General features: G+C 44.7%; 1 protein-coding gene across 1 annotated transcript in view; it reads right to left on the bottom strand.

Annotated features, from left to right (window-relative positions):
- The window catches only part of LOC144484200 (uncharacterized), a 138,428-nt gene that overhangs the window by 81,094 nt on the left and 33,310 nt on the right, over positions 1-24,024 (bottom strand). The window contains exons 7-9 of the mRNA XM_078202735.1: positions 12,214-12,335; positions 10,286-10,374; positions 9,208-10,026 (exon numbers count right to left, since the gene is read on the bottom strand). Coding sequence (XP_078058861.1) covers positions 9,208-10,026; positions 10,286-10,374; positions 12,214-12,335 — 1,030 coding nt within the window. The remainder of the gene's footprint in view (positions 1-9,207; positions 10,027-10,285; positions 10,375-12,213; positions 12,336-24,024) is intronic.

The raw sequence follows: 24,024 nt of genomic DNA, 5'->3' as shown, positions 1-24,024 counted from the left end.
TCCCCAAAAGAGTGACTCCTTTCATCAATTAAAATTCGCAGGTGTTAGTTATAGCCTTGGTTACTGGTAATGACGTGGGTTGGGTTTCTTAGGTAAAGGGGGAGGAACCTACATGGGCAATGAGCTAATAATCTCATGTCGGTTCCTCCCCCTTTGTGGGTATACAATTTATAATACCTTTGCAGTTTATAATACTTTCGTATATTTTGTTCCAGGTGCATTGTGAATTCTCATTTTATATAAGGCACTTTATAATTACCTTAACCTAGTCTACTTATTATGGTAATACTAAAATGAAGGGACAGATACTAGAATTCTATACTACCCCCCATCAAGCTGTCACTGTGCATAATGTGCAAGTCAGCAAGGATTTCTAAACAGTCACTTTTTCCTCTTTTATTTAAAAATTAACCGCCGGGGAGGGGCTGGACGTGACATCACGGCAATATCCCACCCCTCCCCGGGACTCATTTCTTCCGAGCTGCGGGCGGGCCGGAGCGGGCAAGAGTTGTCTGCATGTCTGTGAATGTGCATGTTTGTGTAAGTCTGAGTATTTTTGTCTGCATGTCTGTGTGCGTCTGTGAATGTGTTTGTGTGTGTGTGCCAGCTGCCTGTAGCTGTTTGTCTGAGATACTGCATATCTGTATATGTGTTTGAGTTTCCCAGTGTCTGTCAATGTGTTTGTGTGTCTGCGAGTTTGCCTGTTGCTGTTTCTAAGATTGTTGTCGAGTTTGTGAATAGGTTCATCTGCATTAAAATATATTAAAATAACAAACAATAGGAACAAGAAAAGTACAGCAGCATAATTCTCCAATAAGATCCTTCAGTCGTCTGAAAATTCAGTGATCTTCCAGGTAGGGACCAATTACCTCACAGCACCACAAGAGGGAGCTCCCCTCACTGTGTTGTGTGTTCACTGCAGCAGCAGGTGGATGGAATGAAAACGTCTTCTGTCATTGTCAATATTTTCATGTTTAATAAATGTTTTTGTTAAAAGTAAATTGGCCGTCAGTGACTCTGTTCATCCACATTTCTAAAACAAAACGGTAAAAGTTATGGTCGCTTGATCAGGGTTTTATTCTTGAACCTTCCTATCCAATAATAACATCAGTTGGGATTGTAACATTCCATCTCCTCTTAGCAGCTCATCTTGTCCAGGAAACCCACCTTCTGTTCCGTTCACCCAATTCCCAATAAACTGCTTTTAGATTTGGGTGAGTTTGTATAAAATAGATAAAGGTGGATATTCAAGATACTTAACAAGTGAATAAAGGCACAAGATGTAAACCTCTATGACTCTATGCCACAGGTTTTGAACAAACAAAATAAACTTTACTATACACTGTGAGAAAGGTAAAGCAATTCACAATATGTGGGCATTCAAACATTCAAGGACTTTAGAGAGGAAAGGGAGATGGGATGGTAGTTTACAAGGGCATGTGCCAAGGATTAGTTTTTTTACAGAAGTGGGTGATGATTTGGAGGAGAGGAAGCTATTAACAATAACAGCTAATGTGGAGAAGTCGTGCTGCCAGTAGCTCAGTGGGAATAGGATTGGGGGATCAGGTGGTTGGTCTCATGGACAAGATGAGCTCAAGAGCACATGAGGGGAGGCGGGAGAGAAACTGCAGAAAGTTGAGTGTTCAGACAAAGGGGAGCGTTAGAGGAGGTTCGGTCGAGTGGGTTAGGGGAAGGGAGGGAAGCCACAGAGGCAGCTGATTGGATTGTCTCAAACTTAGTGACAAAGAAGATCATGAGTTTCTCCTCCATGAGCACTTGTGGGGAGGTGAAGATGGAGGAGGGACAAAGGGAGAAGGAATTCAGTTATGTTGATGATTTTAAAAATATTCAACACAGTATCGAACACAAAGCTAATTTATTTGACTTTTATTCAGAATATTAAATCATACAACTGGCTGGAGGTAATTAACATCAGCAAAAATAAACCCAATTAACACATTACAGTCATGGATAGGATTAACAGCAGATTCCAATCACTGTGGTTACTCGTGAATTCTTTGGTGTCTAAGCAGGTGGAATGACTGAGAAAATCCCTTTCCACACTCGGAGCAGATGAATGGTCTTTCCCCAGTGTGAACTCGCTGGTGTCTCAACGGGTTGGATGACCGAGTGCATCCCTTCCCACACTCTGAGCAGGTGAATGATCGCCTGAACCCAGCCCCAGTGAGAGCACCCGAATGGTCTCTCATCAGTGTGAACACGTTGATGGGATATCAGTCCACTAGAACTTTTATAGCACTTCCTACAGTCAGAGCATTTAAAAGGTCTCTCGTCAGTGTGAACCCGCTGATGTGTCAGGAGGTCAGATGATTGAGTGAATCCCTTCCCACACTGAGAGCAGATGAACGGCCTCTCCCCAGTGTGAATGCGCTGGTGTGACACCAGGCTGGATGACTGAGTGAATCCCTTCCCACACTGAGAGCAGGTGAACGGCCTCTTCCCGTGTGAAGACATTGGTGTCTCAACAGGTGGGATAATTGAGTGAATTCCTTCCTACACTCAGAACAGGTGATTGGCTTCTCCCCAGTGTGAACATGCTGATGAGTACGTAGGTGGGATGACCGAGTGAATCCCTTTCCACACTCGGAATAGGTGAACAGTCTCTCCCCAGTGTGAACTCGCTGGTGTAACACCAGGTTGGATGACTGAGTGAATCCCATTCCACACTCAGTGCAGGTGAATGGCGTCTCCCCATATGACTGCGCCGATGAGTTTCCAGCTGGGATGGGTAACTGAATTCCTTCCCACAGTCCACATGTTGCTGTGCTTTTTCCATGGAGTGACTGCACTTATGTTTTGACAGGCCAGATGATCGGCTGAAGCCTTGTCCACACACAGACCACATGTATGGTTCCCTCCACTGTGAAGGGTGCTTTTTCCTTCCACGTTCAAAAGCTACTGATATTCAGTTACAATAAATTGGATGAATCTGTCAGATTTTGATATGTTATTTATTTTCAGTTTCCTGACTGCAAATTGTCTCCTTCTAGTTCATGTTTAATTGATTTGAAATTGAAAAAAAGGGGATTGAGAGAGGATCCAGAGACAGATTATGAATAGAGTTCAAAATGAAGCAACAATTTAAAAAAAACACACAGGAGGACAAGGACTGAGTTCTGCATCCAACATGAAGCCTGATTCAAACCGACTCCCAACTCGTCAGCCTGTGTTTCTAATCTCAGAACCATAAAACAGAAACAAGGTTCTGTAGATATTACATCCGAAATAAAGAGTACAAACACTGGTGATATTCAGCAGGCTAGGCAGCCACCTTAAAGTGACAAACAGAATTGAGGGCTCAGATTGCCGACTAGCCCTCAGTCTACAATGAAATATTCAGTCACTGACTAATGACGGTCACAATTCCCACAATGCTCTGCGCCCCAGAAACCCCTCTATTCAAAAGTTGTTCACCGTAATTCACTGAACATAGAATCCTTACAATGCAGAAGGAGGTCATTCGACCCATTGAGTGTGTATTGATCGTGCGACTGAGCATCTTTATCCCTTATCCCTGTAGCCTCACGCATTTACCCTGCTAATCCACCTACGGTCCTTTCTCTTCACCCTACCGTAACTGCAACAATAGATTCTGCTTTTCCTTCCCCCATGTACTTTATCAACGTATGTTTTGCCTGCATAGCACGCAAGAAATATTACTTTTCACTGTATCCCAGTGCATGTGACAATAATAAATCAAATCAGAACCTACACATCGTGGGACACTAAAGGACAATTGTAAGCATGGTCAATCCACCTAACCCGCACATCTTTGGAGAAAACCGGAACACCCGGAGGAAACCCACACAGACACGGGGACGATGCACAAACTCCACGCAGTCACCAAAGCTGCAATTGACCCCGGTCCCTAGCTCTGTGAAGCAGCAGGGCTAAGCACAGTTAGGTAGTTTGTCGCCATTTGCAGGTGATAACAATGGGCTGGATGTTGCTCAGAATCTGGAGCACTGCAGCAAAGTACAGAGAGACAGAGACAGGGCAGCAAACTGGACTGAGAAATGGAGTCTGCAGGCTGGAACTGGCAGAACGAGGAGAGGTTATTTAGTCTAACACTCACAGTAATTTACAACCCACCCCCATTACCGAGATAGCAAGACAAAGATTACAAACACTCACCAACACAGCTCCACTGAAATGTCCCAGGAAAAAAGGGGGAATCTGTCGCTGTTCCTGTCCTGAAATAGCCCCAGGGATGTCACTCAAACCCCCAACCCGGCCCAGTTCACAGTTCAGCCTCTCAGCTTGCAGCTTCCTGCACCTTGAGCCAACCCTGCCCAGGTGTGGGAGGGTCTGTGGAACCACAGAGTGGGGGGAGGGGTGACCTCCTGCTGTGTCCCAAATTGTGTCTCCTTCCCCTCCCCCTTGGCGCTCTAAACTCTCAATGTGGATGGGTTGCTGGACTTTGCAGAGCCTCACTGAGCTTATCCTGGGTCACCCCCTCACCCTAGGTTCAGTGCGCGTGAATTCGCTGCTTGTTTCCCTTCTGAACCTTCAGTTAATCACAACCAGAGAGTGCTGGAAAATCTCAGCATGTCTGACAGCATCTGCGATCATCCAGAGTGGAAACATTAATTCTGTCCTCTCTCCACAGATGCTGTCAGACCTGCTGAGATTCTCCAACATTTTCTGTTTCTGCTTCAGGTTCCAGCAACCGCAGTATTTCGCTTTTATTTTCATTTAAACAAGCATTCTTTGATGGCCTTTACCTGATTGCTCCTTTCCAGAGCTTCCCACCTTCTGCTATTGTCCCTGACTCCCACATTAACTCTGTCATTCCTCCCCTTTACCTCGCTCACCCTGTCTAAAGTCAGGCTCAGAGTTTTACCGCCATCTCCCCCTCCCCCAGCCTCCACATCCCAACACCCGGAATCTCTAACCCAGCGGTTCCAGTTTGTCTGGTTTGAGTTCAGATTTGCCGCAGCACCGACAGGATTTCACTTCAAACCAGCCGGAACTGACTGCTCACAAATCCCAAAATGTTTCTCCAGCAGCCCGGGCTTGTTAACGTTGTTTAAAGTCAGCGCCCAAATGCAGTTACTCTCCTCAGTTCAAAAAGCTTCTCCATTTAATCTAAGGTATTATTCACACCAGACACAAATACAAAACAGTGAACATTATCCCCCCACCCAGACTACCCCGAGGAAGAGACATCTCTACCGGGTGTGACGATTCTTAGACATTCTCTGTGACATAAAGCAAAAAAAAAGCGTGTGGAATTCTCTTCCCCAGAGAGCAGTGGAGGCAAAGTCATTGAATATTTTAATGGCTGATTAAATAGATTCTTGATTGACAAGAGAGTCAGATGGTTTGGGGGGAAAGAGGAAAGTGGAGTTTTGGCCACAGTCAGATCAGCCGGAATCTTATCTGGAGCAGAGCAGCTCAAAGGTCTACTGCTGCTCCTGATTCATATGGATGTTTAGCAGTGTGTTTCACTCTGTTTCTGCCTCTTTGCGGCGTTAACTTCTTTATTTCAGATTTTAACACTCTGTAACATATCACTGTGTAATCCAACAATTAATCCAGTTCCCCTGGATTTCTGCTCTGTTACATATCACTGTGTAACGGAACCCGTTCCTGCTGCAGTGAACACACAAACACAGCCACGGAGCTCCCTCTTGTGGCGATGTGAGGTAAACGGCCTCTGCCTGGGAAATCACTGAATTCTCAGATTACTGAAGGGTCTTGTTGTGCTGCCGTATTTTTCTTATTCCTATTACACCACAATCCCTGCCCCCATTGTGTTCTGTGTTTCGTTGTCTCTTTTTTTTTCACCTCATTTCCCTCTTGTTTTCTTTACTTTGCATTCGGACTATTGCTAAGATGCTATTCACACCTCATCCAGAACATCTTTTGTGTCTTTACTTGTCCCATTACCACTCGCTCTGGTCTTGGGCAGTGAAACATTTTGTCACTTTCAAATCTTTCATTCTGTTCTTCTCCACCTCTCTCTCTCAATTCTTCACAGCCCTGACTTTCCCTGTGTGGCTCTGGAGAACGAACTGGATTTAAGACGTCTGAGACAGAGAGAATGAGGTGTTTTTTTCTCTCAGAGGACATTTGGCGTGTGGAATTCTCTTCCCCAGAGAGCAGTGGAGGCAAAGTCATTGAATATTTTAATGGCTGATTAATTGGATTCTTGATTGACAAGAGAGTCAGAGGGTTTGGGGGGAAAGAGGAAAGTGGAGTTTTGGCCACAGTCAGATCAGCCGGAATCTTATCTGGAGCAGAGCAGCCCTAAGGTCTATTGCTGCTCCTGATTCATATGGATGTTTAGCTGTGTGTTTTACTCTGTTTCTGCCTTTTTGTGGCGTTGACTGTTTTATTTCAGATTTTAACACTACGTAACATATCACTTTGTAATCCCAACAATTAATCCAATTCTCCTGGATTTCTGCTCTGTAACATATCACTTTGTAATCCCAACAATTAATCCAATTCTCCTGGATTTCTGCTCTGTAAAATATCACTGTGTAATCTAACAATTAATCCAGTTCTCCTGGATTTCTGCTCTGTAAAATATCACTGTGTAATCCAACAATTAATCCAGTTCTCCTGGATTTCTACTCTGTAACATGTCACTGTGTAATCCAACAATTAATCCAGTTCCCCTGGATTTCTGCTCTGTAAAATGTCACTGTGTAATCCAACAATTAATCCAGTTCTCCTGGATTTCTGCTCTGTGACATTTCACTGTGTAATCCAACAATTAATCCAGTTCTCCTGGATTTCTGCTCTGTAACATATCACTGTGTAATCTAACAATTAATCCAGTTCCCCTGGATTTCTGCTCTGTTACATATCACTGTGTAATCTAACAATTAATCCAGTTCCCCTGGATTTCTGCTCTGTAACATATCACTGTGTAATCCAACAATTAATCCAGTTCCCCTGGATTTCTGCTCTGTAACATATCACTGTGTAATCTAACAATTAATCCAGTTCCCCTGGATTTCTGCTCTGTAACATATCACTGTGTAATCTAACAATTAATCCAGTTCCCCTGGATTTCTGCTCTGTAACATATCACTGTGTAATCCAACAATTAATCCAGTTCTCCTGGATTTCTGCTCTGTAACATATCACTGTGTAATCTAACAATTAATCCAGTTCCCCTGGATTTCTGCTCTGTTACATATCACTGTGTAATCCAACAATTAATCCAGTTCCCCTGGATTTCTACTCTGTAACATATCACTGTGTAATCCAACAATTAATCCAGTTCTCCTGGATTACTGCTCTGTAACATATCACTGTGTAATCTAACAATTAATCCAGTTCCCCTGGATTTCTGCTCTGTAACATATCACTGTGTAATCCAATAATTAATCCAGTTCCCCTGGATTTCTGCTCTGTAACATATCACTGTGTAATCCAACAATTAATCCAGTTCTCCTGGATTTCTGCTCTGTAACATATCACTGTGTAATCTAACAATTAATCCAGTTCTCCTGAATTTCTGCTCTGTAACATATCACTGTGTAATCTAACAATTAATCCAGTTCTCCTGGATTTCTGCTCTGTAACATATCACTGTGTAATCTAACAATTAATCCAGTTCTCCTGGATTTCTGCTCTGTTACATTTCACTGTGTAATCTAACAATTAATCCAGTTCTCCTGGATTTCTGCTCTGTTACATATCACTGTGTAATCCAACAATTAATCCAGTTCTCCTGGATTTCTGCTCTGTAACATATCACTGTGTAATCTAACAATTAATCCAGTTCTCCTGGATTTCTGCTCTGTTACATTTCACTGTGTAATCTAACAATTAATCCAGTTCTCCTGGATTTCTGCTCTGTTACATTTCACTGTGTAATCTAACAATTAATCCAGTTCTCCTGGATTTCTGCTCTGTTACATATCACTGTGTAATCCAACAATTAATCCAGTTCCCCTGGATTTCTGCTCTGTAACATATCACTGTGTAATCTAACAATTAATCCAGTTCTCCTGGATTTCTGCTCTGTTACATTTCACTGTGTAATCTAACAATTAATCCAGTTCTCCTGGATTTCTGCTCTGTTACATTTCACTGTGGAATGGAATCCGTTCCTGCTGCAGTGAACATACAAACACAGCGAGGGAGCTCCCTCTTGTGGCGATGTGAGGTAAACGGCCTCTGCCTGAGAAATCACTGAATTCTCAGATTACTGAAGGATCCTGTTGGAGGATTGTGCTGCTGTATTTTTCTTATTCCTACTATTCTTATTTGAATATATTTTAATGCAGGCGAATCTATTCCCATAACTGACATCAATCTCGGAAACAGATACAGACAAACTCATAGACACTCAGAAAAATGCAGACACATACATATGATTTCAAGAATAAATTAGATATAACTCTTGGGGCTAAAGGTATGGGAGGAAGGGGGATCAGAATATTGAATTCGATGATCAGCCATGATCAAAATGAATGGCGGAGCAGGCTCGAAGGGGCGAATGCATGGCCAGCATTTATTGCAAGTTGCCCTTGAGAAGGTGGTGGTGAGCTGCCTTCATGAACAACTGAGTGGCTTGCTCGGCCATTTTAGAGACAACCACATTGCTGTGGCTCTGGAGTCCCATGTGGGCCAGAGCAGGCAAGGACGGCAGATTTCCTTCCCTAAAGGACATCATTAAACCAGATGGGTTTTTACGACAATCGACAATGGTCGTCAGTAAATTCTTAATTCCAGATATTTTTTTATTGAATTCAAATTTCACCATCTGGCGTGGTGGGATTGAAACCTGGTACCCAGAACATTAGCTGAGTTTCTGGATTAACCGTCTGGTGTAAATACCACGAGGCCATCGCCTCCCCTCAATCTTAGTGACAAAGAAGCTCCATGCGCTCCTCACACTTGTTGTTGGAGGTGAGGATGGAGAAGACAGGGGAGAGGGAGAGCCCTTCAAAAGGATCCAAATTGAGTTAGAGACATTAAATAGATGCAACACAGTGTGTTCAATATAAAAATAGTAATATAAAACTAATTTATTCGACCTTTATCCACAATATTAGCCCAAACAACAGGCTGGAATTTATTGACATCATCCAACAGACCCCAACGAACATAATCCTGGATGTCACTGACAGTAAATTCCAATCATTGTCGTTGTTTGTGAGCTTGTTGGTGTCTCATCAGTACAGAAAAATAAGCAAATCCCTTCCCACATTCAGCACATGTGAATGGCCTCTCCCCAGTGTGAACTCGCTGGTGTGTCAGCAGGTTCGATGACTGAGTGAAACCCTTCCCACACACAGAGCAGGTGAACGGTCTCTCCCCAGTGTGAACTCGCTGGTGTGTCAGCAGGGTGGATGACTGAGTGAATCCCTTCCCACACACAGAGCAGGTGAACGGTCTCTCCCCAGTGTGAATGTGCAGGTGCATCAGAAGTTTGGATGAGGAAGGGAATCCCTTCCCACACTCAGAGCAGATGAATGGTCTCCCCCCAGTTTGAACACACTGGTGTGTCAGAAGGACGGATGACTGAGTAAATCCCTTGCTACACTCAGGGCAGGTGAACAGACTCTCCCCAGTGTGAATTTGCTGGTGTACAGTGAGATGAGATGATCGCTTGAATGCAGACCCACAGTGAGAGCATCTGAACGGTCTCTCATCAGTGTGAACAGGTTGATGCTGCATCAAGTCCTGGGAACTTTTAAAGCATTTTCCACAGTCTGGACATGTAAAAGGTCTCTCATCAGTGTGAACTCGCTGGTGTGTCTGCAGTTTGTATTGCTGAGTAAATCCTTTCCCACACATGGAACAGGTGAATGGCCTCTCATTGCTGTGAACACGTTGATGGCGCATCAGTTCCCCAGAACATTTGTAACACTTTCCACAGTCTGAGCATTTAAATGGTCTCTCCTCAGTGTGAACTCGCTGGTGATTCAACAGGGTGGATGACTGAATGAATCCCTTCCCACACACAGAACAGGTGAACGGCCTTTCCCCAGTGTGAAGTCGCTGATGTATCAGAAGGTAGGATTGACGAGTGAATCCCTTCCCACATTTGAAGCAGGTGAATGGTTTCTCCCCAGTGTGACTGAGCCAATGACATTCCAGGCCAGACGGGGATTTGAATCCCTTCCCACAATCCCTGCATTTCCACAGTTTCTTCCTGGATTGACTGCATTTGTGTTTCAACAGGTCAGATGATTGGCTGAAGCCTCGTCCACATACAGAGCACGTGTACGGTTTCTCCCCATTGTAAATGGTGCTTTTTCCTTCCATGTTCAAAATCAAATGATATTCAAGTTACGATAAATTGGAAAACTCCACCAGATTCTGATGTGATGTTTCGTTTCAATTTCCCGACTGCAAATCCTGCTCTTCTAAAACCCTGTATAACTGTTTCAAAACAGAAAAAAGGGAGTGAGAGAGAACTCATAAAAACACAGGCAGTTTGTGAAATTGAGCTGAATTCATCTGGTCATTTGTACGTCCGTCACTGGGAAAAAGTGACAATGAAAACTGCTGGATTGTTGTAAAAACGCAACTTATTCACTGATATCCTTCGGGGAAGGGAACCTGCCACACGGTCTGGGTCTACAGAAGACTGTCTCCACAAATTTCAAAACTGTTCCTGAACACCAAGGTCTGGGTCATTTGTGTACATTAGGAAGAGCAGGGTGTTAACACCAGCTTCTGAGAACTCCCAAACATCCATTAACCAATATTTCATGTGTTTCCTGTCCCCCAGACAATTTTGTGTCAATGTTGTTACTGTCCCTTTCATTCCATGAGTCATAACTTTGTTCCCAAGTCTGTTGTGCAACAATTTATCTAATGCCTTTTGGAAGTCCATGTTCACCATGTTAATAGCATTATCCTCAACACTGGTGTCAGTAACCTCAAAACTTAAGCAGGTTAGTTCCCTTCACAAATCCATGCTGGCTTTCCTTATTAACCCACATTTACTCAGGTGACTATTAAATTTGTCCTCAATTATTGTTTCAGGAATTTTCCCTGTCACCAAGATTAAACTGACTGACCTATATTTTCTGGGATTATTTTTGCACCAGTTATTGACCACCCACCTAATCTGCACATCTTTAGACTGTGGGAGGAAATATGGGGGAGGACATGCAAATTCCACACAATCACCCGAGGCTGGAATCGAACCTGGGTCTCTGGCGTTGTGTTGCAGTCGTGCTAACCACTGTGCCACCCCAAAAATCTGAAATCTTTCCCAACAGACAGAGCAGACAAACCTTTGACCTTTCACATTCAAAAGCTGACGATATTCAGATTCTAAAGAACGGAATGGCTGCCAGATGTGATGTGATCTTCGGTTTCAATTTTCCAATTGTCGTATTCTGTAAAGCAAGATTACAAAACAAAAATCACTGTTCATAGAAACCCCACAGTGCAGAAGGAGGCCATTCGGCCCATCGAGTCTGCACCGACCACAATCCCACCCAGGCCCTACCCCCACATATTTTACCCGCTAATCCAACTAACCTACACATCCCAGGACTCTAAGGGGCAATTTTTTAATCTGGCCAATCAACCTAACCCGCACATCTTTGGACTGTGGGAGGAAACCGGAGCACCCGGAGGAAACCCACGCAGACACGAGGAGAATGTGCAAACTCCACACAGACAGTGACCCGAGCCGGGAATCGAACCCGGGACCCTGGAGCTGTGAAGCAGCAGTGCTAACCACTGTGCTACCGTGCCGCCCCAGGACTAAAATTCAGAAGAGACAAACATTTCTCTTGGGTTGAGTTTTCTGTGTGTAAATCCTCCCCTTCTAACTTCCTGTAAAAGGAGTTTCCAAAGTCCATCCCTGTCAGTCCAGGAGAGAAATTCACAACATTCTCTCCTCCTGCTGACTGGGAGAACCGCGCATGCGCACTGCTGTACATCGCCCCAGAAAAGATGGTGGCCGTTAACCCGGGTTTGTTACCGAGCGAAGCGGCGCGGAGCAGCTGTTGCCCCAGAGATACAGATGCGGGACCGTTAGCACCTTATGCTGCTTTCAGATCCATTACGAGTGCTTATGAAGCTTCTCCATCCACCCACCAGCTCTATCTCTCCGGCCACGCCGCAAACTCACCGTCTGTGAATCCGCCAAAGCTCATCCACACTGCGCATGTACTCCATACTGTGATTGACGGCAGCTCCGGACCAATAGGAAGAGAGGGCGGGGCTGGAGGACTGAGTGGGAGCGGTTGGTCCTCCAACCAATCGGAGTGAACGAGAGGCGGGGCTGAGCCCGGATCTCCCTCATTGGCTGAAACTCTGCATCATTGTGAAAGCTGCTTTGTGTCAAACTCCAGGAGAAAACTGGACCTTTCTGTTTGTGGCTTCAAACAGATGGAGCCCTGTGGGTGCAGAGCAAACAGATGGAGCCCTGTGGGTGCGGAGCAAACAGATGGAGCCCTGTGGGTGCGGAGCAAACAGATGGAGCCCTGTGGGTGCGGAGCAAACAGATGGAGCCCTGTGGGTGCGGAGCAAACAGATGGAGCCCTGTGGGTGCAGAGCAAACAGATGGAGCCCTGTGGGTGCGGAGCAAACAGATCAACATTTGTCACTGAGATGTGGGAACATGAGAGAGCAATTCACAAACAATTCAAGAGGTAATACAATTCTCTCCCCATGTAGAAAATAGTCGACCGCCTCTTCTTTCTACCAAAATGCAGAACCTCACACTTTTTGCCACTTATTTGCCCACTCTCCTAATGTGTCCAAGTTCTCCTGCAGCCCCCCTGCTTCCTCAATTGTACCTGTCACTCCACCTATCTTTGTATCATCTGCAAACTTAGCCACAATGCCCTTAGTTCCTTCATCTAAATCATTGATGTATAGAGTGAAAGGTTGTGGTCCCAACATTGACCCCTGTGGAACTCTAGTCACCGGCTGCCATCCTGAAAAGGACCTCTTTATCCCCACTCTCTGCCTTCTGCCAGTCAGGCAATCTTCTATCCCAAGGGGTATCAGACAATTCGGAAGGATAGACAGGAAGGAAAAGGGGGTGGGATAGCTCTGTTAATTAAAGATAACATCAGGGCAGTAGTGAGAGACGATATAGGCTCTAAGGAGCAAAATGTGGAATCAATGTGGGTGGAGATAAGGAATAGTAAGGGGAAAAAGTCACTGGTGGGCATAGTCTATAGGCCCCCAAATAATAACTTCAAGGTGGGGTGGGCTATAAACAAACACATAACAGATGCATGTAAAAATGGAACAGCAATAATCATGGGGGATTTTAACCTCCATATTGATTGGTCAACTCAAGTCAGACGCAGTGGACTTGAGGAAGAGTTCTTAGAATGCTGTTGCAGTAGTTTCCTCGAATAGTATGTTACGGAACCTACGAGGGAGCAAGCTATCTTGGATCTGGTCCTGTGTAATGAGACAGGTAAAATTAATGATCTCCTTGTGAGGTATCCCCTTAGAATGAGTGATCACAATATGGTTGAATTTCTAATACAGATGGAGGGTGAGAAAGTAGGGTCCCAAACCAGTGTCCTCTGCTTGAACAAGGGGGATTACAATAGGATGAGGGCAGAGTTGGCTAATGTAGACTGGAAACACAGACTAATTGGTGGGACAGTTGAGGAACAGTGGAGGATTTTTAAGGAGATTTTTCTCAGTACTCAGCAAAAATATATTCCAGTGAAAAAGAAGGAATGGAAGAAAAGGGATAACCAGCCATGGATAACTAAGCAAATAAAGGAGAGTATCAAATTAAAAACCAATGCATAGAGTGGCCAAAATTAGTGGGGAACTAGAAGATTGGGAAGGCTTTAAAAAAAAACAAAGAACTACTAAGAAAGCAATAAAGAAAGGAAAGATAGATTATGAAAGTAAACTAGCACAAAATATAAAAACTGACAGTAAAAGTTTTTACAAATATATAAAACGGAAAAGAGTGGCTAAAGTAAATGTTGGTCCCTTAGAAGATGAGAAGGGGGATTTAATAATAGGAAATGAGGAAATGGCCGAGGCCTTAAACAAGTTTTTTGTGTCGGTCTTCACAGTGAAGGACACAAATAGCATACCAATAATTGACGGTCATGGGACTGTAGGGGGTAAGGGCCTTAAAACGATCACTATTATGAAAGAGGTAGTGCTGGGTAGGTTAATGGGACTAAAGGTAGACAAGTCCCCTGGTCCGGATGGAATGCATCCCAGGGTACTAAAAGAAACAGCAGAAGTAATAGCAAATGCATTAGTTGCAATTTATCAAAATTCACTGGAGTCTGGAGAGGTGCCAGCTGATTGGAAAACAGCTAATGTAACGCCACTGTTTAAAAAAGGAGATGGACAAAAGGCAGGGAACTACAGGCTGGTTAGCTTAACATCTGTAGTTGGGAAAATGCTGGAATCTATCATTAAGGAAGAAATAGCAGGACACCTGGAAAAGAATGGTTCAATCAAGCAGACGCAGTATAGAACATAGAACATAGAACATAGAAAGCCACAGCACAAACAGGCCCTTCGGCCCACAAGTTGCGCTGATCATATCCCTACCTCTAGGCCTATCTATAGCCCTCAATCCCATTAAATCCCATGTACTCATCCAGAAGTCTCTTAAAAGACCCCAACGAGTTTGCCTCCACCACCACCGACATCAGCCGATTCCACTCACCCACCACCCTCTGAGTGAAAAACTTACCCCTGACATCTCCTCTGTACCTACCCCCCAGCACCTTAAACCTGTGTCCTCTCGTAGCAACCATTTCAGCCCTTGGAAATAGCCTCTGAGAGTCTACCCTATCCAGACCTCTCAACATCTTGTAAACCTCTATCAGGTCACCTCTCATCCTTCGTCTCTCCAGGGAGAAGAGACCAAGCTCCCTCAACCTATCCTCATAAGGCATGCCCCCCAATCCAGGCAACATCCTTGTAAATCTCCTCTGCACCCTTTCAATGGCTTCAACATCTTTCCTGTAATGAGGTGACCAGAACTGCGCGCAGTACTCCAAGTGGGGTCTAACCAGGGTCCTATAAAGCTGCAGCATTATCTCCCGACTCCTAAACTCAATCCCTCGATTAATGAAGGCTGGTACGCCGTACGCCTTCTTGACCGCATCCTCCACCTGCGAGGCCGATTTAAGAGTCCTATGGACCCGGACCCCAAGGTCCTTCTGATCCTCTACACTGCTAAGAATGGTACCCTTCATATTATACTGCTGCTTCATCCCATTGGATCTGCCAAAATGGATCACTACACACTTATCCGGGTTGAAGTCCATCTGCCACTTCTCCGCCCAGTCTTGCATTCTATCTATGTCTCGCTGCAACTTCTGACATCCCTCCAAACTATCCACAACACCACCTACCATAGATCCATGAAGGGAAAGTCATGTTTGACTAATTTACTGGATTTCTTTGAGGATATAACGAGTGCGGTTGACAGAGGGGAACCGGTGGATGTGGTGTATTTAGATTTCCAGAAGGCATTCGATAAGGTGCCTCACAAAAGGTTGCTGCATAAGATAAAGGTACACGGAGTTGGGGGTAAAGTGTTAGCGTGGATTGAGGATTGGCTATCTAACAAAGCAGAGAGTCGGAATAAATGGGTGCTTTTCCGGTTGGCAATCAGTGACTAGTGGCGTGCCGCAGGGATCGGTGCTGGGGCCTCAACTATTTACCATATACATAGACAATCTAGAGGAGAGGACCGAGTGTAGGGTAACAAATTTTGCGGATGACACAAAGATGAGTGGGAAAGCAAATTGCATGGAGAACAGAGTCTGCAGAGAGATTTGGATAGGCTAAGGATTTACGACCATTTAGAAAGATGCGGATTAATCCGGGATAGTCAGCACGGATTCGTGAAGGGCAAGTCGTGCCTCACAAATTTGATTGAATTTTTTGAGGAGGTAACTAAGTGTGTTGATGAAGGTAGGGCAGTTGATGTCATATACATGGATTTTAGTAAGGCCTTTGATAAGGTCCCCCATGGTCGGCTTATGATGAAAGTGAGGAGGTGTGGGATAGAGGGAAAGTTGGCCGATTGGATAGGTAACTGGCTGTCTGATCGAAGACAGAGGGTGGTGGTGGATGGAAAATTTTCAGATTGGAGGCAGGTTGCTAGCGGAGTGCCGCAGGGATCAGTGCTTGGTCCTCTGCTCTTTGTGATTTTTATTAATGACTTAGAGGAGGGGGCTGAAGGGTGGATCAGTAAATTTGCTGATGACACCAAGATTGGTGGAGTAGTGGATGAGGTGGAGGGCTGTTGTAGGCTGCAAAGAGACATAGATAGGATGCAAAGCTGGGCTGAAAAATGGCAAATGGAGTTTAACCCTGATAAATGTGAGGTGATTCATTTTGGTAGGACTAATTCAAATGTGGATTACAGGGTCAAAGGTAGGGTTCTGAAGACTGTGGAGGAACAGAGAGATCTTGGGGTCCATATCCACAGGTCTCTAAAGGTTGCCACTCTAGTGGATAGAGCTGTGAAGAAGGTCTATAGTGTGTTAGCTTTTATTAACAGGGTGTTGGAGTTTAAGAGCCGTGGGGTTATGCTGCAACTGTACAGGACCTTGGTGAGACCACATTTGGAATATTGTGTGCAGTTCTGGTCACCTCACTATAAGAAGGATGTGGAAGCGCTGGAAAGAGTGCAGAGGAGATTTACCAGGATGCTGCCTGGTTTGGAGGGTAGGTCTTATGAGGAAAGGTTGTGGGAGCTAGGGCTGTTCTCTCCGGAGCGGAGGAGGCTGAGGGGAGACTTAATAGAGGTTTATAAAATGATGAAGGGGATAGATAGAGTGAACGTTCAAAGACTATTTCCTCGGGTGGATGGAGCTATTACAAGGGGGCATAACTATAGGGTTCATGGTGGGAGATATAGGAAGGATATCAGAGGTAGGTTCTTTACGCAGAGAGTGGTTGGGGTGTGGAATGGACTGCCTGCAGTGATAGTGGAGTCAGACACTTTAGGAACATTTAAACGGTTATTGGATAGGCACATGGAGCACACCAGGATGATAGGGAGTGGGATAGCTTGATCTTGGTTTCAGATAAAGCTCGGCACAACATCGTGGGCCGAAGGGCCTGTTCTGTGCTGTACTGTTCTATGTTCTCTGTAAATTAAAGGAATAACCGTGCAGACAGGTTAAAACAAGGGAGAGTGTCTGGTTTCAATTAATGAACTGACAGGAGGTTTAGGACAGGTTAGAGAGAAGATTAATACTGTCATCATTCAGGAACGACTGATTTCAAAGACAATCTCTTTGGGTGGGCGGGGTTGGGGAGAAGGGGGTGTATGAATTCAAAGTGGCTAAAAGATGCAAGTTTTCTATATTGGACAATCACATTAAAATCTAACAGATGCAGGTGTGAAATGGTGTTAGCTGGGAAGAACATGATCAGTTTATTGCACCAGGAAGCCTTAAAATCAGATTGATTTGTGTTTCACAACTGATTTTGGACGGCACGGTGGCACAGTAGTTCGCACTGCTGCCTCACAGCACCAGGGACATGGGTTCAATTCTTGGCTTGGGTCACTATCTATGTAGAGTCTGCACATTCTCCCTGTGACTGTGTGGGTTTTCTCTGGATGCTCTGGTTTTCTTGTGCTGGTTTGGTGCATTGGCTATGCTAAATTCTCCTTCAGTGTACCCGAATAGGTGCCGGAGTGTGGCGACTGGGGAATTTTCACTGTAACTTCATTGCAGTGTTAATGTAAGCCTACTTGTGACACTAATAAAAAAGAACTTTAAAACTAATATTCCTGCTGGATAGTCACATGAGAAAGTCTGTTATCTAATACTTCAAGTGCACAAAACAGAGAAAGATCCCAAATGTAAGAAACTGTCCAATCATTTGTAAATATATTTTATATGTTGACATTCTAACAGTCAGCTTCCGTCACATTGAAGTCAATGGAAGGGGAGAAATGGTTAAAGGTTCCATATAGAAATGTAACTTGATGTGTTCAAGATTATGAGGGGCATGGACAGGGTGCAGAGGGAGCAGCTGTTCCCCTTAGTTGAACAGTCAGTTACGAATGGATACAAGATAAAAGTGGGGGGGTTGGAGGTTTAGGGGGGATTTGAGGAAAAACTTTACCCAGAGGGTGGTGACAGTCTGGAATGCACTGCCTGAGAGGGTGGTGGAGGCGGGATGCCTCACATCTTTCAAAAAGTACCTGGATGAGTACCTGGCCATAACATTCATAACATGTGCCAAGTGCTGGCAAGTGGGATTAGGTGGGCAGGTCAGGGCCTTTCATGCATCAGTGCAGACTCGATGGGCCAAAGCGCCTCTTCTGCACTGTAGTAATCTGTGATTCTGTTACCATTACCTTACATTGGTAGATTCAGAAATGTTACACTAACATTTTGAAACTTAAACCTGCCATTTGACTCAGTCAGGAACAGATCCCAGTTTTACACCAATCTCTGATTTGACAGCCCGTTTCCATTATTCACTGTTGTTCTTCCTGACTCTAAAACACATTGTAAAGGAGTTTCTGTTCCGTGTCCAGGAGCTCAGAGTCATGGAAGAGAGCGGCTGGACACATTTCTCACACACCTCAGGATTAACCCACATGGGGACTTTGCTGTCAGTGAAGAGAGATGAGATAAAGATAAAGTGGGGGGGTGAGCCCACTTGTGTTTTGGGGGGGGGGGGGGGGGGGGGAGAAGATGAACAAATGAATCGCTTCCCACAGTCCCCACATTTCCATGGTTTCCCCCCAGCTTGACTGTGCTTTTATCTTGTGTCCCCTGGTAACTGACTATTCAACTGAGGGGAACAGCTGCTCCCTCTGCACCCTGTCCATGCCCCTCATTTCTTCAGCCAGAGAGTGGTAAATCTGTGGAACTCTTTACCGAAGAAGGCTGTGGAGGCCGGGTCATTGAGTGTCTTTAAAACAGAGATAGATAGGTTATTGATTAATAAGGGGGTCAGCACTTATAGGGAAAAGGCAGGAGAATGGGGATGAGAAAAGTTTCAACCATGATTGAATGGCAGAGCAGACTCGATGGGCTGAGTGGCCTAATTCTGCTCCGATGTCTTATGGTCTTATAGAAAGACCAAAGTGCTGTTTGTCCCTCTCAGTGTGACCCTGAAGGACTGTGTCCAGGTTGAAGTTCTCTTCCTGCCATATGATCCTCCCCCAGATTATCCTTTCTGAGTTCCAATCAAGTGATGTTAAACACTCAGGTGGGAAAGACAAAAATATACAATAGGTTTAAACAAAGCTCAGTTACTTGACAGTCTCCATTCCAGTTATAGGGATTATTAATATCAGCAGGAACAAATTCCAACTGTCAGAATGAACATGGTTCAGTCCCGGATGTGATTAACAGCAGCAATTACAGCAGAATCCCTGACTCAGTGACAAAGAAGCTCCATGAGTCCTCATGCTTGCTGTTGGGGTGACAATGGAGGAGGGGGGAGCTCCTTAAAAGGAACTAACCTGTGTTAGAGAAATTATAAACATTCATCAAACCGTATTTCACACATCGCCGGTTTATTTGACTTTTAACCCACAACATAAGCTGTACAGCTGTGCTGGGGCTGATTAACATCAGCAGAAACAGGTGCCAATGAGAACGGTTCAGTCCTGCGTGTGATTAACAGCAAATCCAGTCACTCATGAACTTGCTGGTGTTTCAGCAGCTGAGATAACAGAGTAAATTCCTTCCCACACACAGAGCAGGTTAACGGTCTCTCCCCAGTGTGAACCTCGCTGGGTGTTTCAGCAGGATAGATGACCGAGTGAATCCCTTCCCACACTCAGAACAGATAAACAGCCTCTCCCCATTATGAATTTGCTGGTGTTTCAGCAGGATAGATGAACTAGTGAATTCCTTCCCACACTCAGAACAGATAAACAGCCTCTCCCCAGTGTGAACTCGCTGGTGATTCAGCAGGATAGATGAACTAGTGAATTCCTTCCCACACTCAGGGCATGTGAATGGCCTCTCCCCTGTGTGAACACACTGGTGTGTCAACAAGATGGATGAGGAAGTAAATCCCTTCACACACTTATGGCAGGAAGAAGGCCTCTCCCCAGTGTGAGCCCACTTGTGTTTCAGCAGGGTTGGGGGGGCGGGGGAATGAACAAATGAATCCCTTCCCACAGTCCCCACATTTCCATGGTTTCCCCCAGCTTGACTGTGCTTGTGTCTTGACAGGCCAGGTGACTGGCTGAATCCTTGTCCACTCACAGAACACGTGTACGGTTTCTCTCCACTGTTAACCCTGCTTTCCCCTTCCATGTTCAAATTACAACAATATTCAGATTACAATTATTTAGGTGATAGCGTCAGATGCTGCTGCGATGTTTTATTTGAGTTTTTTGCCTTCCACCACTGAGCTTCTGAAGTCCTGTGAAAAAAATGTCCAAAGTTAAAGATTGATCAAAGACAAATATTTTTCTTGGTTTGGGTTTACGATGTGTAAATCCTCCCCCTCGAAGCCCATTTGAAAGGAGTTTCCAAAATCCATCACAGCGAGTCCAGGATAGAAATTCACAACATTCCCTCACAGGGACAGTGATGATTGTTAACTGAAAAACATAAGAACTAGGAACAGGAGTCGGCGATTCAGCCCCTCAAGCCTGCTCCGCCATTCAATCTGATCATGGCTGATCTCACCTCTGTCTCAATTCCACTTGGGAAGGTCCACCTGATGTTCCAGATAGATTGGAAGAAACAGATTTTATAATAACGAATTGGAAATGAGGGAAGGAAGCACAATATCTGTTACCAGGGAGATCAGTGTAAGCTGGACAAATAGAAAAGGTCAGATAACTGGATGGAGAATAAACGCTGTGTTTGATTTTATTCAACAGGGACAAAATGTGGATGGTGGATGGTCACTGTGTTCCTGGACTGTGTCCAGCCTGAAGTTCTGTTCCTGCCATTCGATCCTCCCCCAGATTGTCCTTTTTGAGCCCTAGACAGGTGATGTTAAACACTCAGGTGGGAAAGATAAAAATCTAAAACAATAGGTTCAAAACAAGCTGATTTATTGGACATATAACCAGAATATAAAACTTCATTTAAATTATTTTCAGCAGAAGGAAACGCTACTGTCAGAATGAACATGGTTCAGTTCTGGATGTGATTAACAGCAGAATCCAATCCCTGCAGTCATTTGTGAAGCTGCTGGTGTCTCACCAGGTGGGATGACTGAGTGAATCCCTTCCCACACATGGAGCAGTTAAACAACTTCTCCCCAGTGTGAACTTGCTGGTGTCTCAACAGGTGGGATGAATGGATAAATGCTTTCCCACACTCAGAGCAGGTGAACGGCTTTTCCCCAGTGTGAACTCGCTGGTGTGCCAGCAGGTGGGCTGACTGACTGAATCTCTTCCCACAGTCAGAGCAGGTGAATGGCCTCTCTCCGGTGTGAACTCGCTGGTATATCCCAAGTTCCCACATGGCAGACTGGGCAGAAACATCAAATCTCAAGAGATCCAAGAGCAAGTTACATTTTGGATACAAAATTGCCTCAATAGCAGGAAATGCTAAATGACAGTTAATGGGTATTTTTTGTGATGGAAGATGGCGACACAGTGGTAATATCACAGGACTAGCAATCCAAAGGCCCAGGCTAATATTCTGGGGACCCAGAAACCATCCGAAACCTCCATGGGCTGCAGTGGTTAGGGAAGACAGATTGTCATCACCTTCTCAAAAGTATTCAGCAATGATAATAAATGCCAGTATACTGTAGTAAATGAAAATGAAAAGAGCTGCAGCCTGTTTCCAGTAATTCAGTTTTATTAGTGTGCTAACATGACTAAAATATATGATCTAAGTCATACACGAGGTCATACAACTACTCACTGATAGGATTCACTTGGTCAGTTCCTATGTGATTGCAGGGGTTGGTTTCTGCAGTTCTTGCCGCTGTTTTGTGAACTCTTGATTCTCCATCAATTCGCACTTTCCTTCTTTCTATGGAGGATCTGTGCACTTGGATTTACATCTTATTTGGTTCCTAACTTCATTTATTTGCCTCACCGCCCTAATTTGGACTGTAAATGGTGGGGAATTTACCCAGAGTTCTCCGCGGCGGTGGATGTCCCCTATCCAGAGCAGTGCGCTGGCGCAATAGCGCCCTGTATTCGGAGCATGCGCAACAATGGCCACGGAGTGTTCGTTGTTAGTCGTATCTCCAAACGGGTAAGATATATGGTGACCCAGAGGGAGCGATAGTGCCAACCGTGGAACGGGGAATGTTTTGAAACACGTGGTGAAAGCCTCAAATCCCAAATACTGACCTGAAGGTCCCGTGTCTGCGGCTCCGTGTCTGTTTCCCGGGACAAAGCTGTAGTTAACGGCCGCCATCTTGTTCCAATGGGGAATGGCGCGCATGCGTGCCCTCCTTGGTGACGCAATAGAGGGCGGGGCTTCAGTGTGTTTCCAATGAGGTCCGAGTTCCCGCAGAGTCACAGGAACCAATATAAAGTTTTAACGTTTATTTATTAGTGTCACAAGTAGGCTTACATTAACACTGCAATGAAGTTACTGTGAAAATCCCCTAGTCGCCACACTCTGGCGCTTGTTCGGATACACTGAGGGAGAATTTAGCATGGCCAATACACCTAACCAGCACGTCTTTCGGACTGTGGAAGGAAACCGGAGCACCCGGAGGAAACCCACGCAGACACGGGGGGAGCGTGCAAACTCCACACAGACAGTGACCCAAGCTGGGAAAGCACCCGGGGTCCCTGGCGCTTTGAGGCAACAGTGCTAACCACTGTGCTGCCCAGTGGAGTTTGTGGATCATTAACGTTTAAAGTTTATTTATTAGTGCTGCAAGTAGGGTAAATTAATACTGCAATGAAGTTACTATGAAAATCCCCTAGTCATCACATTCCGACGCCTGTTAAGTACAGTGATGGCAATCTGGGTGGCCCTTTTGGCAAGTTGTGTACCACAGGAATCACTGCTGGGAACTGAACTGTTTACAATATATAGAAATGACTTTGATGAAGGGATTGCCGCAATGATTGCCAAATTTGATGATCACACAAGATAAACCATAGAAGCATTGAATCCATACAGTGGAGAAGGAGGCTATTTGGACCATAAGGTCTGCCCTGACTCTCCAAAAGAGCACCTTACCCAGGCCCACCACCAGCCCTATCCCTATAATGCCACACATTTCATCATGGTTAGTCTATCTAACCTACACATCTTTGGACACTAAGCATGGCCAATCTACTATAAGTAGGAAAATAAGTCGTAAAGATGGCATAAGGAGACTACCAAAATATATACATAGGATAAGTGAGTGGGCAAAAAACTGGTAAATGGAGTAGAATTGGGCAACTGTGAAATGTCCACTTTGGCAGGAAGGATAAACTTATCTAAATGGTGAGAGATTGCAGAGCTCTGAGGTGCAGAGAGACCTTTGTGTCCCAGTGCATGAATCACAGAAGGCTCTTATACAGGCAGGGCAAGTAATTAGGAAAGCTAATAGCATGTTACCATTTATTGTGAGGGAGTTGATTGCAAAAGTAACCAGGTTGTGCTTCAGTTGTGCAGGGCATTGGTGAGACCACATTTAGAATATTGTGTACAGTATTGGTTACCTTATTAAAGGAAGGATATCAATATGTTGGAAGCAGTTCAGAGAAGGTTTAACAGACTAATCGCAGCAATGGGTGTATTGTCTTGTAAGGAAAGGTTGAACAGACTTGGCTTGTATCCACTGGAGTTTAGAATACCAAGGGGAGACTTGACTAAACCATTATAAGATCCTGAGGTGTCTTGACAAGGTGGTTGTGAAGAGGCTGTTTCCTTCTGTGAGAGAACTTAGAACTAGGGGTCACTGTTTAAAATAAGGGGTTGCCCGTTTAAAACAGAAGTCAGGAGAAATTCTTTCACTCAGAGGGTTGTGAGTCTGAAACTCTCTTTCTGAAAAAGTAGTGGAAGCAGAATCTTTGAATATTTTTAAGGCAGAGGTGGTTAGATTCTTGGTAAGCAAGGGGGTGATAGATTATCAGAGGTAAGCATGATGCAGATTTGAGGTTACCATCAAATCAGCCACAGTCTTAATAAATGGTGGAGGGGC

This window comes from Mustelus asterias, unplaced genomic scaffold, assembly GCF_964213995.1.
Source record: "Mustelus asterias unplaced genomic scaffold, sMusAst1.hap1.1 HAP1_SCAFFOLD_95, whole genome shotgun sequence".
Classification (NCBI taxonomy): Eukaryota; Metazoa; Chordata; class Chondrichthyes; order Carcharhiniformes; family Triakidae; genus Mustelus; species Mustelus asterias.
This window is presented reverse-complemented; position numbering and strand designations above follow the sequence as displayed.